Genomic DNA, 16,797 nt, shown 5'->3' with positions numbered 1-16,797 from the left:
ACATAATAAATATGATGTTCATAGCAGTGCGTTTTGTCACTTGTTTTATATTCTCCAAAGCTTCTAATCCTGTAGGACATGAGCAGACTTTGAGATCATTAATTAACTGGGAGTGTTTTCAATTTACTGTTAATCTAGTCCATTTTATCACATTTCATTGCAGTAATATTTGCCTCCCTGTTGTTTACTGCATTCTGTTGTTTTCTCCAATAATCGCAAAAAAAGATTAATTTATTTTAGACAAATCACCATGCTATCCTATATGTCTACCTATCTGTATTTCAGAATGGATTATAGGAGTTGAGCTGAATTTAGTAGTGGACTTGCAGAGTTGAAATAAAAATGTTTTTAGGCATGTGGAAGAAAAAAGCTAGAAAGGGGGAAAAAAAAAAATCATCCTGCTTTCCTCCAAAGAACAAAATGCAGGCAGTCTGCTTGAGGCTTCATAAATATTACAAGATTAATATTAAAGTCTGAAATAAAATAATCTCATAGTAGGAAGCAATGTAAAAGTAAATAAATTAATTACTGGAATAGGAAAATTACAGAATATGAAAATTCAATATCCTAAATATTTTTGATGACATTGTTAACCTTCTTATGGCATAGTCTGCAAATGATATTTTATCAAATTTTCCTATCAAAACATGAATGCAAGCTTTTACAGATAAGTATTCAGATTAAAGCTGGTTCAAAGTGTCATTTGCCTTGAAAATTAGTTGAAAGAAATGAGAACAATATGCATAGGAATTCTCTTACAGTAAATTCCTTTCTTCTGTCACCTGCCAGGACATGACTGGTCCTTGCTCATTGTTTTGATCACTAAAATGTTTGTCCTGATGCTTTAAGCCATTTTTCTTCTATCTCCTTATTCTTCCTTCTCTCTAATGTTGCATATGTTTTGGAGGAAATCATTATTGCAAAGGCAAATGTTCTTCATGAATTTACTTAATATTACTGTCTCGGCACTTAGAGTAAAAATACAGTGGAGTGAACGTGAGTAGGAGAAACAGTCTCTGTATTAAACACTTTGAAATTTGGCTCCAGAGAATATTACACTTTTTTTTTGTACATTATATTCTTACAAGGTTCACTTATAAACACTGATTAAAAAAACGGTTGTTTTGCAGAAAATAAAGAGGATAAAAATTGAATGTATTTTCAGTCTAAGAGTTATGTTGTGAAAGAGACCATAAGTTAATGCTCATCCATATTGTGCAAATGATGCTTTGCATTCAAATAAGGGCACATATTTCCGTGGTTTGTTGACGGGTTTTCCTTGCAAGGAAAGTTAAGGACATGTAGACATGCTTATAGTGTAAGTATTCCTAATCTAAGGATTTTGTAAACCACATCAAATAGATATTTGCAGGATCTTCATTGGTGAAGGAGGTTTCTAAATGGCGAAGACATATGTGTATCATTGGTTTAAAATACTTTAGAATGGAATACAGAGATTTTTTTCTTCAATATTTTGATGTTTGGTTGTCTGGAGGGGTAATTTAACTGTTGTGAAGGAAAATATATTCCTACTATGCATAGCATAAATATTTCTATTGTATTTTCTTAGCAGAGTTCTGATACTAACCCCATTGTTTCTTCTGAATGTCAGTGTCTTTCTGCCTAGCAGCATTCTGTCAACAAATAAACATCAAATAAGTAGAGAATATCAGCAACAGCATAAAAGAAACCAATCATTAGTTGTCAAAATTTCAACTGGTTCCTTGAATAATTTTTTCCTTAACTCTTTTTTTTTTTTTTTCATTTCTTCCCTCAGAAATACAAAGAATATGAGAAAGACGTTGCAATAGAAGAAATCGACGGCCTTCAGCTTGTGAAAAAGTTAGCAAAGAATATGGAAGAAATGTTTCATAAAAAGTCTGAAGCTGTGCGGGTAAGCAGCAGAGCTGTCTGATATTTCATTCTCTAATGTCAAACTAAGCATGGAATTTAGGCTCTGCTCTGGAAGATGTACAAGCAGTTGAAAATGGAATGGAAACACTAAAGTTTTTTTAGAAGTATTTTTAATGTGGAAATATTTTTAGAATCAGTTCTCCAGAGAATATATATAAATGTTTTATAGCATCAATAGATAAACACAAAAGTGTGTAGCAAGGTTTGGACTACCTGTTTCCCATATGGATTGGTAAGCTATCACTTGTGTTTGGTAAAATATATCTATTACAAATGGTTGTGCATTATTATATTAGAATTCACATAATCAAACCAAAGCAGACTTCATATTATTGCTTTCTAGTACAAAAATATTACTGGGAGAAACTTCTGATTTCAATAGCTGTTCTCTAGATCAAATAAACAAAAAGTTGAAAATGCTTCATATGGGAATGAACCCCAAACTCTTTTATTTGTGGTAAGTAGTACATAGCTGTAAAGGCAACTTATCAACAGTCTACAGTAGCTACCTACTGTATGTACTTCTGCAGGCCTGAGTAGTTTGTTGTTTCTTTTTTTTTTTTTAAACTCCATTCTGACACCTTATTTGTGCTCAGTATTTTATTAGATTTACTGTAGAAAAAGGAAAAAGTCTCACACCTGTGTTCTTCTGCATTAAATAGGATTTTATTTTATTTTATTTTATTTTTTGTTACACTTTCCTAAAGAATATCAGGTATTCCTGTTCTACTCTTCGTTTTACATTATTCTTTGAAATTTAGGTGGCTGCCTATAGCTGTAGTTCCTGTTGTATCAGCAGTGTCAATGAGCTGACAATCTGCTGTGGTGATGCTCCGTGCTGTCATCTACCTTGCTTTTGGTCATATGTCTGTTCAGTTGAGATGGAGGTCTCAGCATCTAAACTGTGAAGCTAAAAGCATCACCCAAGGAAGGGAATTCCATTTGCGTAGCTGCAAATACAATTCAGCCTTTCATTTTTATTTTTAGTGCAAAAGGGAGGAAGGAATTTGGTGCTCTTTTAGAGGCTGAATTTTCTGGGTTGGCAGCAAACTAAAACATATTTCAGCTTGTAAGCTGAGCATACTTGGCAGGGAAGCAAAGAAAGACAAAAAAACATGGAAACCCCACAGTGCCATTTTAATGTTCTGTTTTTCAGAGGGAAAACTGCACTTTAAGGTACATGCAACAGCTTCCAGAAGCCTGCAAGTTGCCTTCAGAGGTACACTGGTTATATAGGGATGGTTTTCCGTATTCTCTAGAGAAAACTAGTGCCCTGATGTTGTAAAAATGTCCAGGTGTTAGAGCAGTGATCCTCTAGAGCTAGAAGTGACAGCAAGCTGTGTAGAGTGGAAGAGAACACCTTTTCTATAGGTGTGGAGCACTGCGGGGAAGAGCACTTGTTCTCTCAGTTACAGCTTTATAATGAATGTTTTCCAATGGTGGTGAAGTGTATAGAGCTGCTTTGGCCTCTTCACATAGATGGAGTTTTTCCACTCCTCAGGGAGGAAAATAAGCAACCAAAGCTTCCTGCACCAATATAGGCTATTGTGCTCTGTGTAAATCTTAAAGCACTTGGATAGTGCTATCTAAACAAACTTCAGTGCCAAAATAACCCGACTGATATCTAGAATGTTCTTAGGACAGTTTCCATCTTTGGAAACGCATTTAGAAGCTTGGTTTGAACAGGGATGCTTCATTTTAAAGTTAATTTCTCTAGCATATCTTTCAGGAAAGTTACTTTTTGCAGAAATACAAGACAGGGCTCATCTGAGGTGGTTCTTTGTGGGAGTCAGAGATGGAATGGGTGACTGCCCACGCTCTGGTAATAAGTTCAAAACCTGCAAGAATTCCATTTGACAATAGAATTTACTATTTTTTGTCCTGATAAGTTTTGACCAGATTATTTCTTTGGCACATTACAGCTCACTTTCTTATGCCTGTAGAAGTGAGAAGGGAATTGCAAAGCATATATAGGACTAAGACCTATTCTACAGTAAGACAAAGCTGTGCTGAATCCTTCTGCTTCTAATACGGTAGAGTTTTGACCTAAACTTTGAGTGGAAATGTTCTGAGCACTGAAACCTAGAGATTAGATTAATCTTTTAGATGATTAGGGGTTAATATCCGGTAAGTAGCAAATGAAGATCAACTCCTGCCCAAGGAGGTTGTGGATGCCCCATCTCTGGAGGCCAGGCTGAATGTGGCTCTGGGCAGCCTGGTCCGATGGTTGATGACTCTGCTCATAACAGGGGGGTTGAAACTCAGTGATCATTGTGGTCCTTTTCAACCTAGGCCATTCTATTCTATGATTCTTAAATATCATTCAGCCTTAGAAATGTGGGGCAACGATTGAGAAGGAATGTGTGTCACTCCAGACCACTGGTTGAATTAGCTACAGGTAGATCATAATCCGTAGTGTAGTGTAAAATACTTTTTAAATGAGGCACTTTAATCATTGCACTTTCTCAGCTTTTAGCATATGCAGCAAAATCTGACAACATTTCAGGAAGCTGCAGTCATACAGAATGTTTGATTTGTGAAATAGGTCAACAAGAAAGATTAGGAGATACAGAAATAGCATGGCATGGAAAGGTCATTTTTTTGTTGCTTTCTTTTTTTCTTTCTTTTTTTTCTTTTGTTTTGTTTTCTGTTTTGTTTTGCTTTCTACTTTCAAACACATTAACTTGTTCTGAGGTACTAATCACTACTGGATTCTCTTCTCCCTCCTACTCATTTATGGTTGAATTTTTATCTTTGTCTCATCGCTTTTCATAGTGATTAGTTGGTTCAGTGTGATTTTTATCATATTCATCCCATTTGAATTACCCTTCACAATGCAATTATCCTATCACAGAATGTCCTATTTTTGTGCTGTCAGATACATAAAATAAATGGAAAACTGAAAGTGCTAAACCAATTATGTAACCTTTTGTCATCTACTTACTGATGGAAACCCTTGCAAGCAACTCCCCCTACTCCCAGTGTTCACTATTTACATTAGATTTATGTCAGATCAGGATATTCCTGTTAACTGTTTCCTTCCTAGCACTGCCCTACTTAATGAAATTTCAGACAGGCAATTTGCAAATCTCATTTTTAAATATTTGTGACAGGGTTTGTGTTAATACCGTGGACGAATTGGTTTTAATGGTTTTAATTCCAGATTGCTAACGCTTACCTTTGGTTATAACTGGCAAATGCAGAGGTAAAACTACGGCATTCTGATTGGGGAAAAAAGTCTTACTGCCCATAACGTGGGACAAGTGGAAATATTTCCTGAGTTGTTTGGCAGTAGGTTTAATTTTACAGCCAAACCCAAGTAATCAGTTGGAAAGCATTGTGCAGTCCAATGTCACTTGTGATATTTCTTCAGCCATCTTTCCTGGACTTTTACTGATTTCAGTCAGGGGAAATGGGCTTGCTCAGACTTAATGTAAAGTTAGCTGTGAGGTTTTTTTATTGTAAGATTTTTAGGAGGTATCATGACTGTCTCCAGTCATTGGAAAATGAAGAGAATAGAGCACGATGGCATGGTGCTTACAGACAAAGGTCTATTTTAAGAAACTTAGTGGCAGAAATGAGGTAGAATTAAAACTGTTCATTCGCTGTTTTTATTTTTTTCAAATTTTTTTTTGTGGTAAGTAGTATGCTGTCATAGGAATAAAAAAAAAGACAAAGAAAAGAGGGAAGTGAAAAATAGTAGTATGAAATATAAATTGCTAGGGATTTATTTATTTTTTTAAAAGCCAAAATTAATTAGCTAGGTAGCTAAATTTTCATTTTCAATAGTATCATTCTTCAAGAAAAGAGGATCCTATAAAAATGGTTGTTGATTTACTTCTAAGATGGTGAATCAAATGTTAAGGATTATTTTTCTTTCAGGTAACTACCACCGCTACAGTGGAAAATAAAAATTAAAGAATATTTTATTAACTTTCTACCGTAGCTACCTGGTGTTCGTTGTGGAGCTGATTCTCATTATAACTGTGCTGTGAGAAGTAATTGCTGTTGTACAGTAATTCAATTTCAGTGCATTCATGCATCAGTAAGCCAGTGGGGCTTATCTCGAGAAAGCCGTGACTTTAAAGCTTTTTATCATGAAATTCCACATGCAGAGAAATGATCTTCCAAGGAGTAGAATATCAGCATTAACATTTAACAAACATTTAAAATGAAGAAAAATAGATTTTTATTTTTCCTCACAGGTGCTTTTTACACCTGTCTTCAAACTGTTTTCATATACTGTTGGAGCTGTATTGTTCATACATGGATTCAAATACACATTACACTTTTTTAAAAATGTTTATGCTTATTCATATACTGTCTGTTTGCACATTTTATTTTATGGATGTGTATGTAAGTGTGAGTACATACCTTTAAACACATCGAGGTTTACATATGTAATATTAACAGATGCAGTTTATTGATTTGCATGTGTGTGTGCATGAACTAAGTAAGCAATATGTTAAACTCCAACATGCTGCCTGACAATTACTGATGACCCTGATCAATAAATCAATTTTGTTTTGTATATGTATATATATATATATACACAAAGGCATTCATGCAAATTATAATTTATGTTGGGAGGGCAAAATGAGCTTGCTTAGATGAACATAGAGCTGTGAATGTACATATTTTTAAGAAAACTAAAGTAATCATACTGAATAAGCTAGCCAATGAATGTAGCTTTACTTACAAACTGCCCACAGGTACTTTATTCTTTCCTTGGCAGCATGTAGTATTTAACTTTTCAGGTGTGTTGCTTAGAGGGGAGTGCGTCCCCATTTGATCAGACACATTGATCGGGGAAGGTGGTGTTTGTTTTCTGGTTGGATAAGGGTGATATTTAGAATTGGATTTGGAGTTAGCTCTACCAACTGCTGAAACACCTTTCCATTCAAAGAGTTATTCCAGTCATTCACTTTAATGCTTTCAAATGATGTCACTGGAATCACGCAAAAAGTAATGACTGAAAATTAAATACTAACAAAAATTAGAAAGTTACTATTATTTTACATTTGCTTGTTAGTTTTGAATAAGAAGTTTTTAATATAAAGTTTTGGGAGCTTTTTTGGTTTTCTTATGTGTAGGTTGTTTTCAGTGTCTTCTTCACTTGAGATTTATTGACTACTTTTCCCACAGTTTGCATTTGTCTTCTGTCACTTTCAATAGATGTTAAATCCTTATGGGTGTTACAGAGTGTGGCCTCACTGATGAAAGTTAGAGAAAATTCAATCATTAGAAAGGCTTGGAGATTAGAGGAACCTAAATGTTTTTGTTTTGGGAAGCTAATTGAACTAATGATGGGTAAAAACAAGAAATATTATGATAAGATGATGTATTGAAAATGGATGCCTTCATCAAGACAAAAATCCAAATAAAAATAATAAGAAGCAAAAATAGCAAGACCCAGCTACCTTTTAAATCGAGGAAACAGAAGATGTCCCTGTTATGCCAGTATGCCAGTTCAGAGCATTTACTGAGGACAGGACGTTCCTGAATGGTGCTATTTTTCATCTAGATTGTATATTGTTAGATTGTGTATTGTTAACTTGTGGTTGAAACATATTGGCTTCCAACAATATATAAAGAAAAAATTGAGGCTACAGTGAGGAATATTCCAGCGAGTTTTTGAGCAGGTATTATTTTTAAGAGGCTATTTTGAATGTGCACTTTCTACAGTGTGCACTGTGGGTTTTATTACTGTTATTTTTATTCTAATTTTCTATCACTTAGATCAAAGCTAGATTGAGAATGACATTCTTGAGAAGGAAATGGTCGTCAATATTTCATATTCATATAATAGAAGATGAGAAGGTCCTACGCTTCAAAGCTTATTACTTTACAGGCCTAGCTATATTAAAATGTATAATAAACACATTTCTACTGTCCATACTGTTCCCTCATCAAGCTAACTTGCATCAGTAGAAGTACAAAGGAAAATGAATATCAACATACACTACTTAAAGCTGTGCTGCACAATGGGTGCTGTTTTGATCAACAGATGAAAAAAAATATATAGAAATTCCTGAAGGAAAAATTTGTAAATGATTATGGGTGGAAGGAGATTATGGTGAATCATCCCAATGTCACTATAAATAGTTTCAAATAAATAATGAAGACAATGTAAGAGATGGCTACAACTGTGTTAATTACTGGCAACAAATTAATACTTTTCAGCAGTATTTTTGCATTCACATTTAGTGTTTTAATTTAATTGTTGCCAGTTATTTCTGCTGTCATCTGAATTTTGCTCACAGTTTGACTGGTTCTTCATATGTAAGTGTTGAATTTCTGTTCTGAAAGCATTAAGGGCTTTACTTAATTTTTAGCAAAGTAGACTACACTGGAAGATAATAAGATGGTTAATAATCCACTGACAGCCAGAAGATTATTTAGAAACATAATATGTAGTCATAACTTGAAGAATATTTAAAGACACATTTAATATTTTTCTTGTTTGCTAGCGTTCCATTTAACATTTGCTTTTCTTGATGTGCAGAAACTGAGATCTTCAAGAAATATAGTATTAGCAAGCTCATTTTAGTTCAGTTCAGGTAGATCACATATTGCTTCTTTGCTTTTGAATTCTCCGAGTTTTCCAACATGTATGTATATTTATAAACAGGTATTGCTGTGACTTCTGAGAGATAATAAAGAAATAAATCATGAAAATCATTATTTCATTCTCATTGAACAGCCAGTAGGCTTCTCTTAGCCTACATTCCTATTAAGGAACTGCAGGCTGTCCTTGGGTACGTTGCAGGTGAATGAAGGGGAAAGCAGCAATCAGCTGATTGCACACCTGTGCTACAGAGCAGATGGGTGCTGTGGGAGCTGGGAGCTCTGTCTGAAGCACTGAATCAGAGCAGGGAGATAAGGGTATTGACCAAATCTCTGTCTAAATCTAAAATTTCTTAAAGCCTGGTTTAGTTGAGACTGTGGAAAACTGTTTGACTGGAGGACGACAGGGAGAGAGAAACAAAACCTGGCTAACTCAGTTGTTTGCCTTTTCTCACACGTACAAAGTTTGAATGTTTAACTTCCATAGAATGGAAAGAAATCCAACAAGAATTTCACTGATCCTTTACTGTCTGCTTGGTCATTTATTTTTAATAGTTCAGGAATGGCTTCATTACAACAACTAGGAAAGTCAAAATAATTTTGTTTATCAACCTTTCTTCATTGGTCAGAAAGAATTTTCTACTTTCAGCCTCTGTGTACTGATCTGTATTAAAGGTAGAAACTATTAATTTGGTAAATCTATTTTTAAGGAAAGGACAGTGGTTTCTATGATTATTTTAGGAGATTTGAGGAATATGTATCTCCTTAGATTTTTAGAGTCAGCAACATAATCTGGCACATGGTGCCTCCAGGAAGCATTTCCTGTATATACCAACTTGTATGGTACTACTGCAGATCTGAAGCTCTCATTCTGCTGCAGCTTGAAATAAATACCCAAACAAAGTAAACTTAAACTGGGCTTTGAATTTTGTCTGGCTTTAAAATTCTAGGCAATTTGTGTGCTCAATAAAACCAATCTAACTAGTCCTAGTGAATTCAGTGAATTTCTTTTGCAAGTTTAAATTTAGGGAAAAAAAACAAAAAAGACAAAAAAAAGTCTTAAATACGAGGAAAGGGGAAAATGAAGAGAAATCTTAAAAGCATTTTATGCTGGAAATGATTATGATAGTTTTATCCTTACTGCTGAGAAAAGAAGTGAAAAGTATTTAAAGATAGTGCTTTCAAATCTAAAACACTTATCTGAAAATACAGGCAGAGAGAAAGATCAAACCAGACACTTCACAGAATAATTCATTTATTAAACTTCATTGCAAAAGTATATAACATTAAATGTTTGCCATCAACAACATAAAATAGCTTTTCTCACAGCAGGAACAAAAAAGTAAAGTAGGTTTGGAAGAATAAACTAGGAGAGGTTGGCCTTATGTATCCTTCTTTCTTATCACTGTTTGGAGAATTACCATATTTTAATATTTAACATTATTTTAACAAAAATAGTTGTATTTTCAACTTGATGTTTACCATCTGAATTATACATATCACTTCAAAGTTTTATATAGTGTGTTTAATTTCACTTGTATGTCACCTGTTCCATTATTTATAATTTTTAGTTCATTATTTTTTTTAACATACATATAATTAAATCTATTTTTTGGAATGATAAACACTATTCTCAGATGTTGTAAGCATGACATGACAATGTAATTAAAAAAAATCAGGTTCGGCTCACTTAAGTTGTTTGCTGTTACATATTATTAATTGACTACTTTAAATATTCTCTTGAGAGAATACCCCCATGCCCTGCAGTGCTGTTTGTATAATATTAGCCTGTTTTCTGCAACATGACACACATTCAGTGTAACGCTCCCATAATGAACGAAGGTAACTTCTTGGAGAGAACCCTCTGGGGCATGCCCTGTGCTTGTCACAGCACAGCTGCTCATGCTGCTGTCTTTTCTGTTACAAGATCTGGAAGCAAACTGGTAGCAAATTTTTGGTGATTGCAGTGTACGTCTTTGTCTGCCCAAAACTGTTGTAGGTTCTCTTCCATAATAGCACATTTCAATGAAACATGCTCTAAGGAGAATCTATTAGTATTTTTAAAGGAAATTTACTCCTGGCTCTGTTCTTGCTTTACACTTTTGTATGGAAACTGTTGAGTCCTGGCCTGGAGCACTGATTGAGCACCTGGGGAAAGGACCCTGCCAACACTGGGTGCACAGGTGAAGGCAATTCAGTGTTGGGTGCACAGGTGAAGGCAATTCAGCTGTGTCACGGAAGGAGTGGAGCCTGGATGCACCTCTCTTAGACCTCATTTAAGGGCTGACTGCCACTGGGGAAGGGTCTCTTCCTGGAGATCCCTCCTTTGTGGAATTTTGCTAGCCTAGATCTTCAGAGATGGGTGAGTGCTTTTCCTTTCTCTTTGTAATACCTTTCTGCCAGTCCTTTTGCCATTATATCTCCTGCGTTACCATTCCATCGCACTGGTCTTTCTATTGTTCCGGCTTGCCGTGCCAGATCAGCCAGGTGCTATGGCCCAGCCAAGATGGCTGCAGGAGCACCATAGAAAGGGAATGTCCTAAGGAAAGAGCTGAGGCAAATTGGTTTTGCAACTTTTGTAGTTAAAATTAATCTTTGGCATATTGATGAATACTAAGAAAAAAATCTCATTCTATTTGTTTTGTTAACGCTGAATTTTTTAATGATCCTAGCCTATAATCAGATATGCTTGCAAATTGGTACTGGATTCTATGATTGAGGGATTATTTAGTGCAATAACAAATAAACACCAAACCCTAAGCTGGTAACCTGTAAGCTGGAAAAGAGTCTTTCTTTTCCTTAAATAAACTCAGATTTTGTTCATTGCATGAGGTGAAAAGCCCATGTGAAAGGAAAGCAGAGGAAGGAGACAACAGTGAGCCACATGAATTAAATTTGGGTTTTAATTTCTTTATTCACCTTATTATGTGGCTTAAAACCACATCAAAATATCATCCTATCTGATTAGATGTGTGTCAGGTACTCTGGTGAATGCCCCAGTGTTTAGGGAAATTTCTGATCATCTGTGTGCAAATCAGTTGCTTCAAGCCTGATCTTCCATATTGCATGCTGTACTAGCAGGTTAGCATCTCCTGTTCCAACTCATTTGTAGAGCATCAATTTCTTCTGTATGATAGCTTCAGGAAGTTGAACTCTTGAGCTCAAGATGTAGAGTTCTGATTAAAAGTGTTTTAAATTAAAAAAACTGAAATATCAGGGAAAAACCTTGAAAATTCACTTTCTCTGGGAGCAAGGCAGAAGTTTACTCTCTTGCTGAATGAAACGACTTTCAGTTTTGAGGCTTCTGCTAGACAGATGGGCAATATCATCAGCTCAACATAAACCTGCTCAACCCTGAATCTCATGGCTATCAAATTCTGTTGGTACTTGAGCCTTGGACACTGGAGATAAAGCAGCTTTAGAGGCGATAGAAACGATGTAAAAAATCCTATTAAGAACACAGAATTGCTGTTGATTAATTGACTGATTAATTAAAGTATGCTTTAAAATAATCTGATAAGGGATTTTAAATCACTTTCAAAGATGATTTTTGAAAGTGGAGTTTCACAAAAACGTCCAAGCAATTCTTCTCCTGTAGACGAATTAAGATCTTAAAACATTTATGTTGTCGAATTAAGATCTGCAGAAAGAGCAGCTGAGGCCAAGAGCTCTGCAAAGCTGTGCTGCAGTGCACTGGTGTAAAAGCAGGTACAGAGCGATGTGTTCGGCATTGCTCTTCTGCTTTGAGATGACACCCAGAAAAGCAGAAATGTGATTTTGTTTTTGTGGCATTTGAAGTGTTTGAAAGAGAAAATTGCTGATCTTTTCATTTTGAAGTGTCTCCTTCTTATTGTGTCATTTGGTGCTTTCTCTTCAGTACTGTGGCAGTAGTCATTTATTTCAGGTAGCGTCTTGATTTCAGTATCACACTATGATTATGGCTTGTTAGCAAATGTTTTAATATTATTTACACATGGAAAAAATAAGTTATAGAGAAAACTATAACTTACAGTCTGTAAAAATAGATATGGCCTTGTATTCCTGGATCAAATGCATGTGTTTGTCCTTTTAGCTAGCAGAACATATCGTGGACGATTGCTTGTGTAAGTACTGCAGGAGGACAAACAGTCTGAGCAAAACATAACAGAGAAAGGTATTTCGTGGAAGAAATGAGCGGTTCTGAAGCGATACTGTAAATTGAAGTTTTATTGATGAAGCTTTTTTTTATTATAAAGGTTAAATTGCAGGAATTAGCGGGACACAATGCGCTACAGAAATATTGTGTTATAGAAAGTCTTGTGCCCTTCATTTCTGATTCCAGTAGGATGGAAAAATGCACCAAGAAACTTATTTGCAAAGGAAAAGGAAATAACTGCTCGATACCTGTGGGTGTACTTGTTCTAAGAACAAGCTGGAATTGGAGAAGCAGATTATATTGCAGCAAAATGCAGTTACACTGCACTTTTAGATCTCATGCATTGTCATGTCCCCTTTCCCAGATGTGCTCTAGAACCTCCTGAAATAACTGCAGCACAACTTGCGTGTCAGAGCTCAGGGGGGCACATGTGGTCAGTTTTTCATATAATTCTTATGTGTAAAGGTGAGACAGTTTAAAACCACTTTCTGTAGTTCATTTAAATAGCTGGCAAGTCTGTGTTGCAGACAGAGTGCACCTTAAGGGAGAGCAGTGAAAGACTACTTCGCATTTCACAGTGTTTCAGCAGCAGATTGGGATTGTTGGGTTCTGGTACCCTTTGGGATTTTGTCCTCTTTCACACACTCAGCAGATGAGAATAATATCTGTAATTAAACAGGGTTGGCTTATGTTGAACTTTTTCCTGACACTGAAAAAGGTTTTTTGTTAAGAAAATCATTATTATCATTCATTTCCCATATCTTGTGATGAGATGGTAATTTAACAATTTTAAATCTGCCAGTAAATTAGTAATTCTAGAGTTATTAATTTTGAATTTATCTTAATTATCTTTTATGGATATTTATGAAGTGTTATTTTTTTACACATGGAAAATTACTACTGTTATTCTTAAGATGTGTCTAAAAGGAACTAAATTGTCTTATTTTAATGCAAATATTTCTGACATATATAAAATGGAAATACTGGCTTGGTTTTTGAATTAAGCAATTTTCATTTAAATGTCACTGAATCATTACAGAAATGGGAATAGTTATTTTCCTTTTGCTTGTAGATAATTCCATTCTCATGATCTCAAAATTAAATGACTAGCCTCCTGGTCTTTATTTTTGACTGAAGTTCAATAAGGAATTAAATTAATAAAAGGTAAGTCCACAGGTGGCTAATTAATATGCTGATGGACGATGTGTAGTTCAAGAAGTCCATTAAACACTTTTTTAAGTATGCATTGCTGACCACTGCTGGGGAGAGGCTTGGAGCTGTGTATGAATGGTTCCTACATGCTGACATCATGTGGTGTGGTGGCATACGCTTGTTGCTATGTTTCTATATGCATCATGAAAAGCTGGAGTTAAAATTCATTAAATCTGAGGTATTTGGTTTTTGTTTTCTTTGGCCATTGAAGCTTTGTTTGATATAGAACAAAGCTGTTAATGCTGGATAAAAAAGATGTATACATGCATTTACTGTAATGATCCAGTTTTGTTCACCTCTTTTAACCTGTTTATATCTGTGAGAATGCAGGCAGTACTATGCATTTCTAGCCTGGATGCAGGTGATGACGGATTTGAACTTTTACCCAGTACACTGCTTGAAAACAGTATAGATTGATAGAAATACATTTTATTACTCTATTTCTCTCGTGATGCCCATAATGCAGGATAATCACAAACACTCTGCAGACTCGCTTGCTGTCTTTCATGACTAAGTAGGTGGAGTGTGTAGTGAAAGCTGGAGGGATGGAGATTAGTTAATTACATTCAGCAATTCCATGTGACAGCCTGTGCTGAAGGAATTAGCAATGCCTTAGTAGACCTTACTTAAGCCAGAAGCTATTGTAATGCTCTGTTTTGGAGATTCGTGGAAATTATTTAATTACCTTGATTCTTCCCTCTCGTCTGTGTCCAAGTTCTCATTAAAAGAAAGAAAAGAAAAAACTTTGATCACTCTTTTGTGGTTTTTATACTAAACTTTGAGGCAATTACTTCACTTCTTCTGTGTTATATCAATACTCTCCACTACTTTTTTCCCAGTTCTCTTGTAGTCTGCCTCCTACCAGCATACTTACTATTTTTTTTGAAGAAATTGTGTTTTTCTGCTGTTTTATATATATATGTGTATATATATATATATAAAAAACTATTATCTATAAAATAATTACTATATATATAAAAATTTGGGACCACATGTTAATTTTTCTTGTTTTCTTGAGTCTTCTGGAAACTTTTAATCTTTATTAAATTTACTTTGCGCTGCTGTGTTACTCACTATGTGATGCCACATCTTACCTTCTAATCAGTTTTCTGTATGTACTTACTGTTCCTTAAGTACTGTTAAACTGGGATGGTGTACTTCCTGCTTTCTTCTTAAGACAGTAATGTTTTTGCTGTTTGAAATGGAATGAAATCAGTAGATTGCTTACCATGTATGGTTTTTCAGGACAGGTACTTGGGGGCTGAGGAGGGGGAAGACTTTCTATCATTGATCATTACAAGTTGGCAGCTTTTCTTTCAGTCAGCAACAACGGAAGCGCTGGAAAATTCACAAGATCTGTTGTTAAAAATATACATCTGTTTTTGAAAATGTGGGTTTGAAACAAAGCTCCTGCCCTTTTGGAATGATGTCAATGATGATTGCAAAAAGACCATTTAAGCTAAATGATGTTTGTTGCAGTTGCTTTTTTTTTTTTTTTTTTTTTAATACTTCCAGTGTGGAAAAAATGCGAACCATAATCCTTTGACTTCTTTTGAAGAATCAGCTTTCGTAATTAGTGTATTCACTAACACAGGAAGGCAGTGGGAAGGGGCGGGGGAGAAGGCACAAAACAAAAAGAATTGTGAATCTGGAAAAGATTCCAGCCCCTGGATGATCATTGTTTGATTTTGCACATATTTCAGTTACATCGCAGGTCTGCTGCTATTTGCAGCATGCAAACTACTTCTTGTGAAAGGAATAATAAGAATTACAGTGATCTAGGATTCGAAGGGAGAGGAGAAGAGTTTGTTAGAATATTTTAGATTAGTTCTCTAATACAGGATTTGAAAGTTGGTTATTACACAAGTTTATACAGCCAAATGATGGCATAGGAAAGAATGTGGTTTTACTACATTATCAAAGTAGACAAGGGTAATTTAAGAATATTTTAGAAATAAAGTCAAATAATGAGTTATATATCACATTAAAATTTTTAATGTAACATATTATTAGCTAGGTCTGTAGCCATATACATTTTTAATATATTTTGAGTGCATGGCTTCTGTATGATCAACCTTACCATGCACAGATGCAAAATCATAAGCATCCAGTTGGTCTTTCTGAGGATTATATTTATTAAAGGAGATAAAACGTAGTCAGTGTAAACTCTAGACTTTCTAATAGCTAAAATAGCTAAATATTTTTTTAGCTATATATAGCTTTATATTTTTTAGCTATATTTTTAGGAAATAGATAAAATATTTCACCTAAAATAAAATAAGTAAAAATTAGAAGTGTTTCATAACCTATACATGATTTAAAAGTAGTCTTAAATGGCTCATTCCATAGCAGAAAAGTTGAGAATCATGGCACAAAGATGAATTTTCTTACAGTATTCTTATATTTTACACATTATTTTCACACATCATAAAAGGCTGAAATCTTTGTGGGACCAATGTAGGAACAGAAAATAATCTTTATTTCTTCTTGCATGGTGTATAAATGTGAACTGTGAAGACAAAGGTAGATGGGATATTAAAAATCATAAGCGCTAAGCTGTAGGTTAATTTTAATTTGCTGGAGTAAAAGTTTTCCAATGCAGCTGGAGCGTCAGGGATGTTGATGGATGTTTGTGGATTGTGATACTGTAAAAGCTGGTTTTAAAGCTCTAGAACCTCTTGTGTCGTATGAGATGTAACGTTAAGGCTGCATGCAACAATTAGTTGCTTACTGTGCTTTGTGGGAGACAAACAAGTGTAGCCTACTGTCATAAAGGAGGCCTATGAAATTTTATAAAAATGTAAAACGATTTGTCTAGCAACTTTGTAAGCTTTCTTTTTTGTTGCTTTATTTTATTTCTAACTTGTATTTAAAAGGACTTGTCAATCTCAGTATTTCAGCCCATGCAATTCTTTTTTGAAAATCCAACTCTCCTGTTCTGCTTGTTAATTATTTCATATGGTATTTAT

At 34.8% G+C, this 16,797-nt stretch overlaps 1 protein-coding gene across 1 annotated transcript in view; it reads left to right on the top strand.

Moving 5' to 3' along the window:
• The window catches only part of CACNA2D3 (calcium voltage-gated channel auxiliary subunit alpha2delta 3), a 395,935-nt gene that overhangs the window by 81,381 nt on the left and 297,757 nt on the right, over positions 1-16,797 (top strand). Inside the window, exon 3 of the mRNA XM_042880325.1 lies at positions 1,778-1,894. Coding sequence (XP_042736259.1) covers positions 1,778-1,894 — 117 coding nt within the window. The remainder of the gene's footprint in view (positions 1-1,777; positions 1,895-16,797) is intronic.

Source organism: Lagopus leucura, unplaced genomic scaffold (assembly GCF_019238085.1).
Source record: "Lagopus leucura isolate 7727_CA_CO unplaced genomic scaffold, USGS_WTPT01 Super-Scaffold_100026, whole genome shotgun sequence".
Taxonomy (NCBI): Eukaryota; Metazoa; Chordata; class Aves; order Galliformes; family Phasianidae; genus Lagopus; species Lagopus leucura.
Note: the sequence above shows the minus strand (reverse complement) of the source record. Positions and strands in the feature narration are given on the sequence as shown.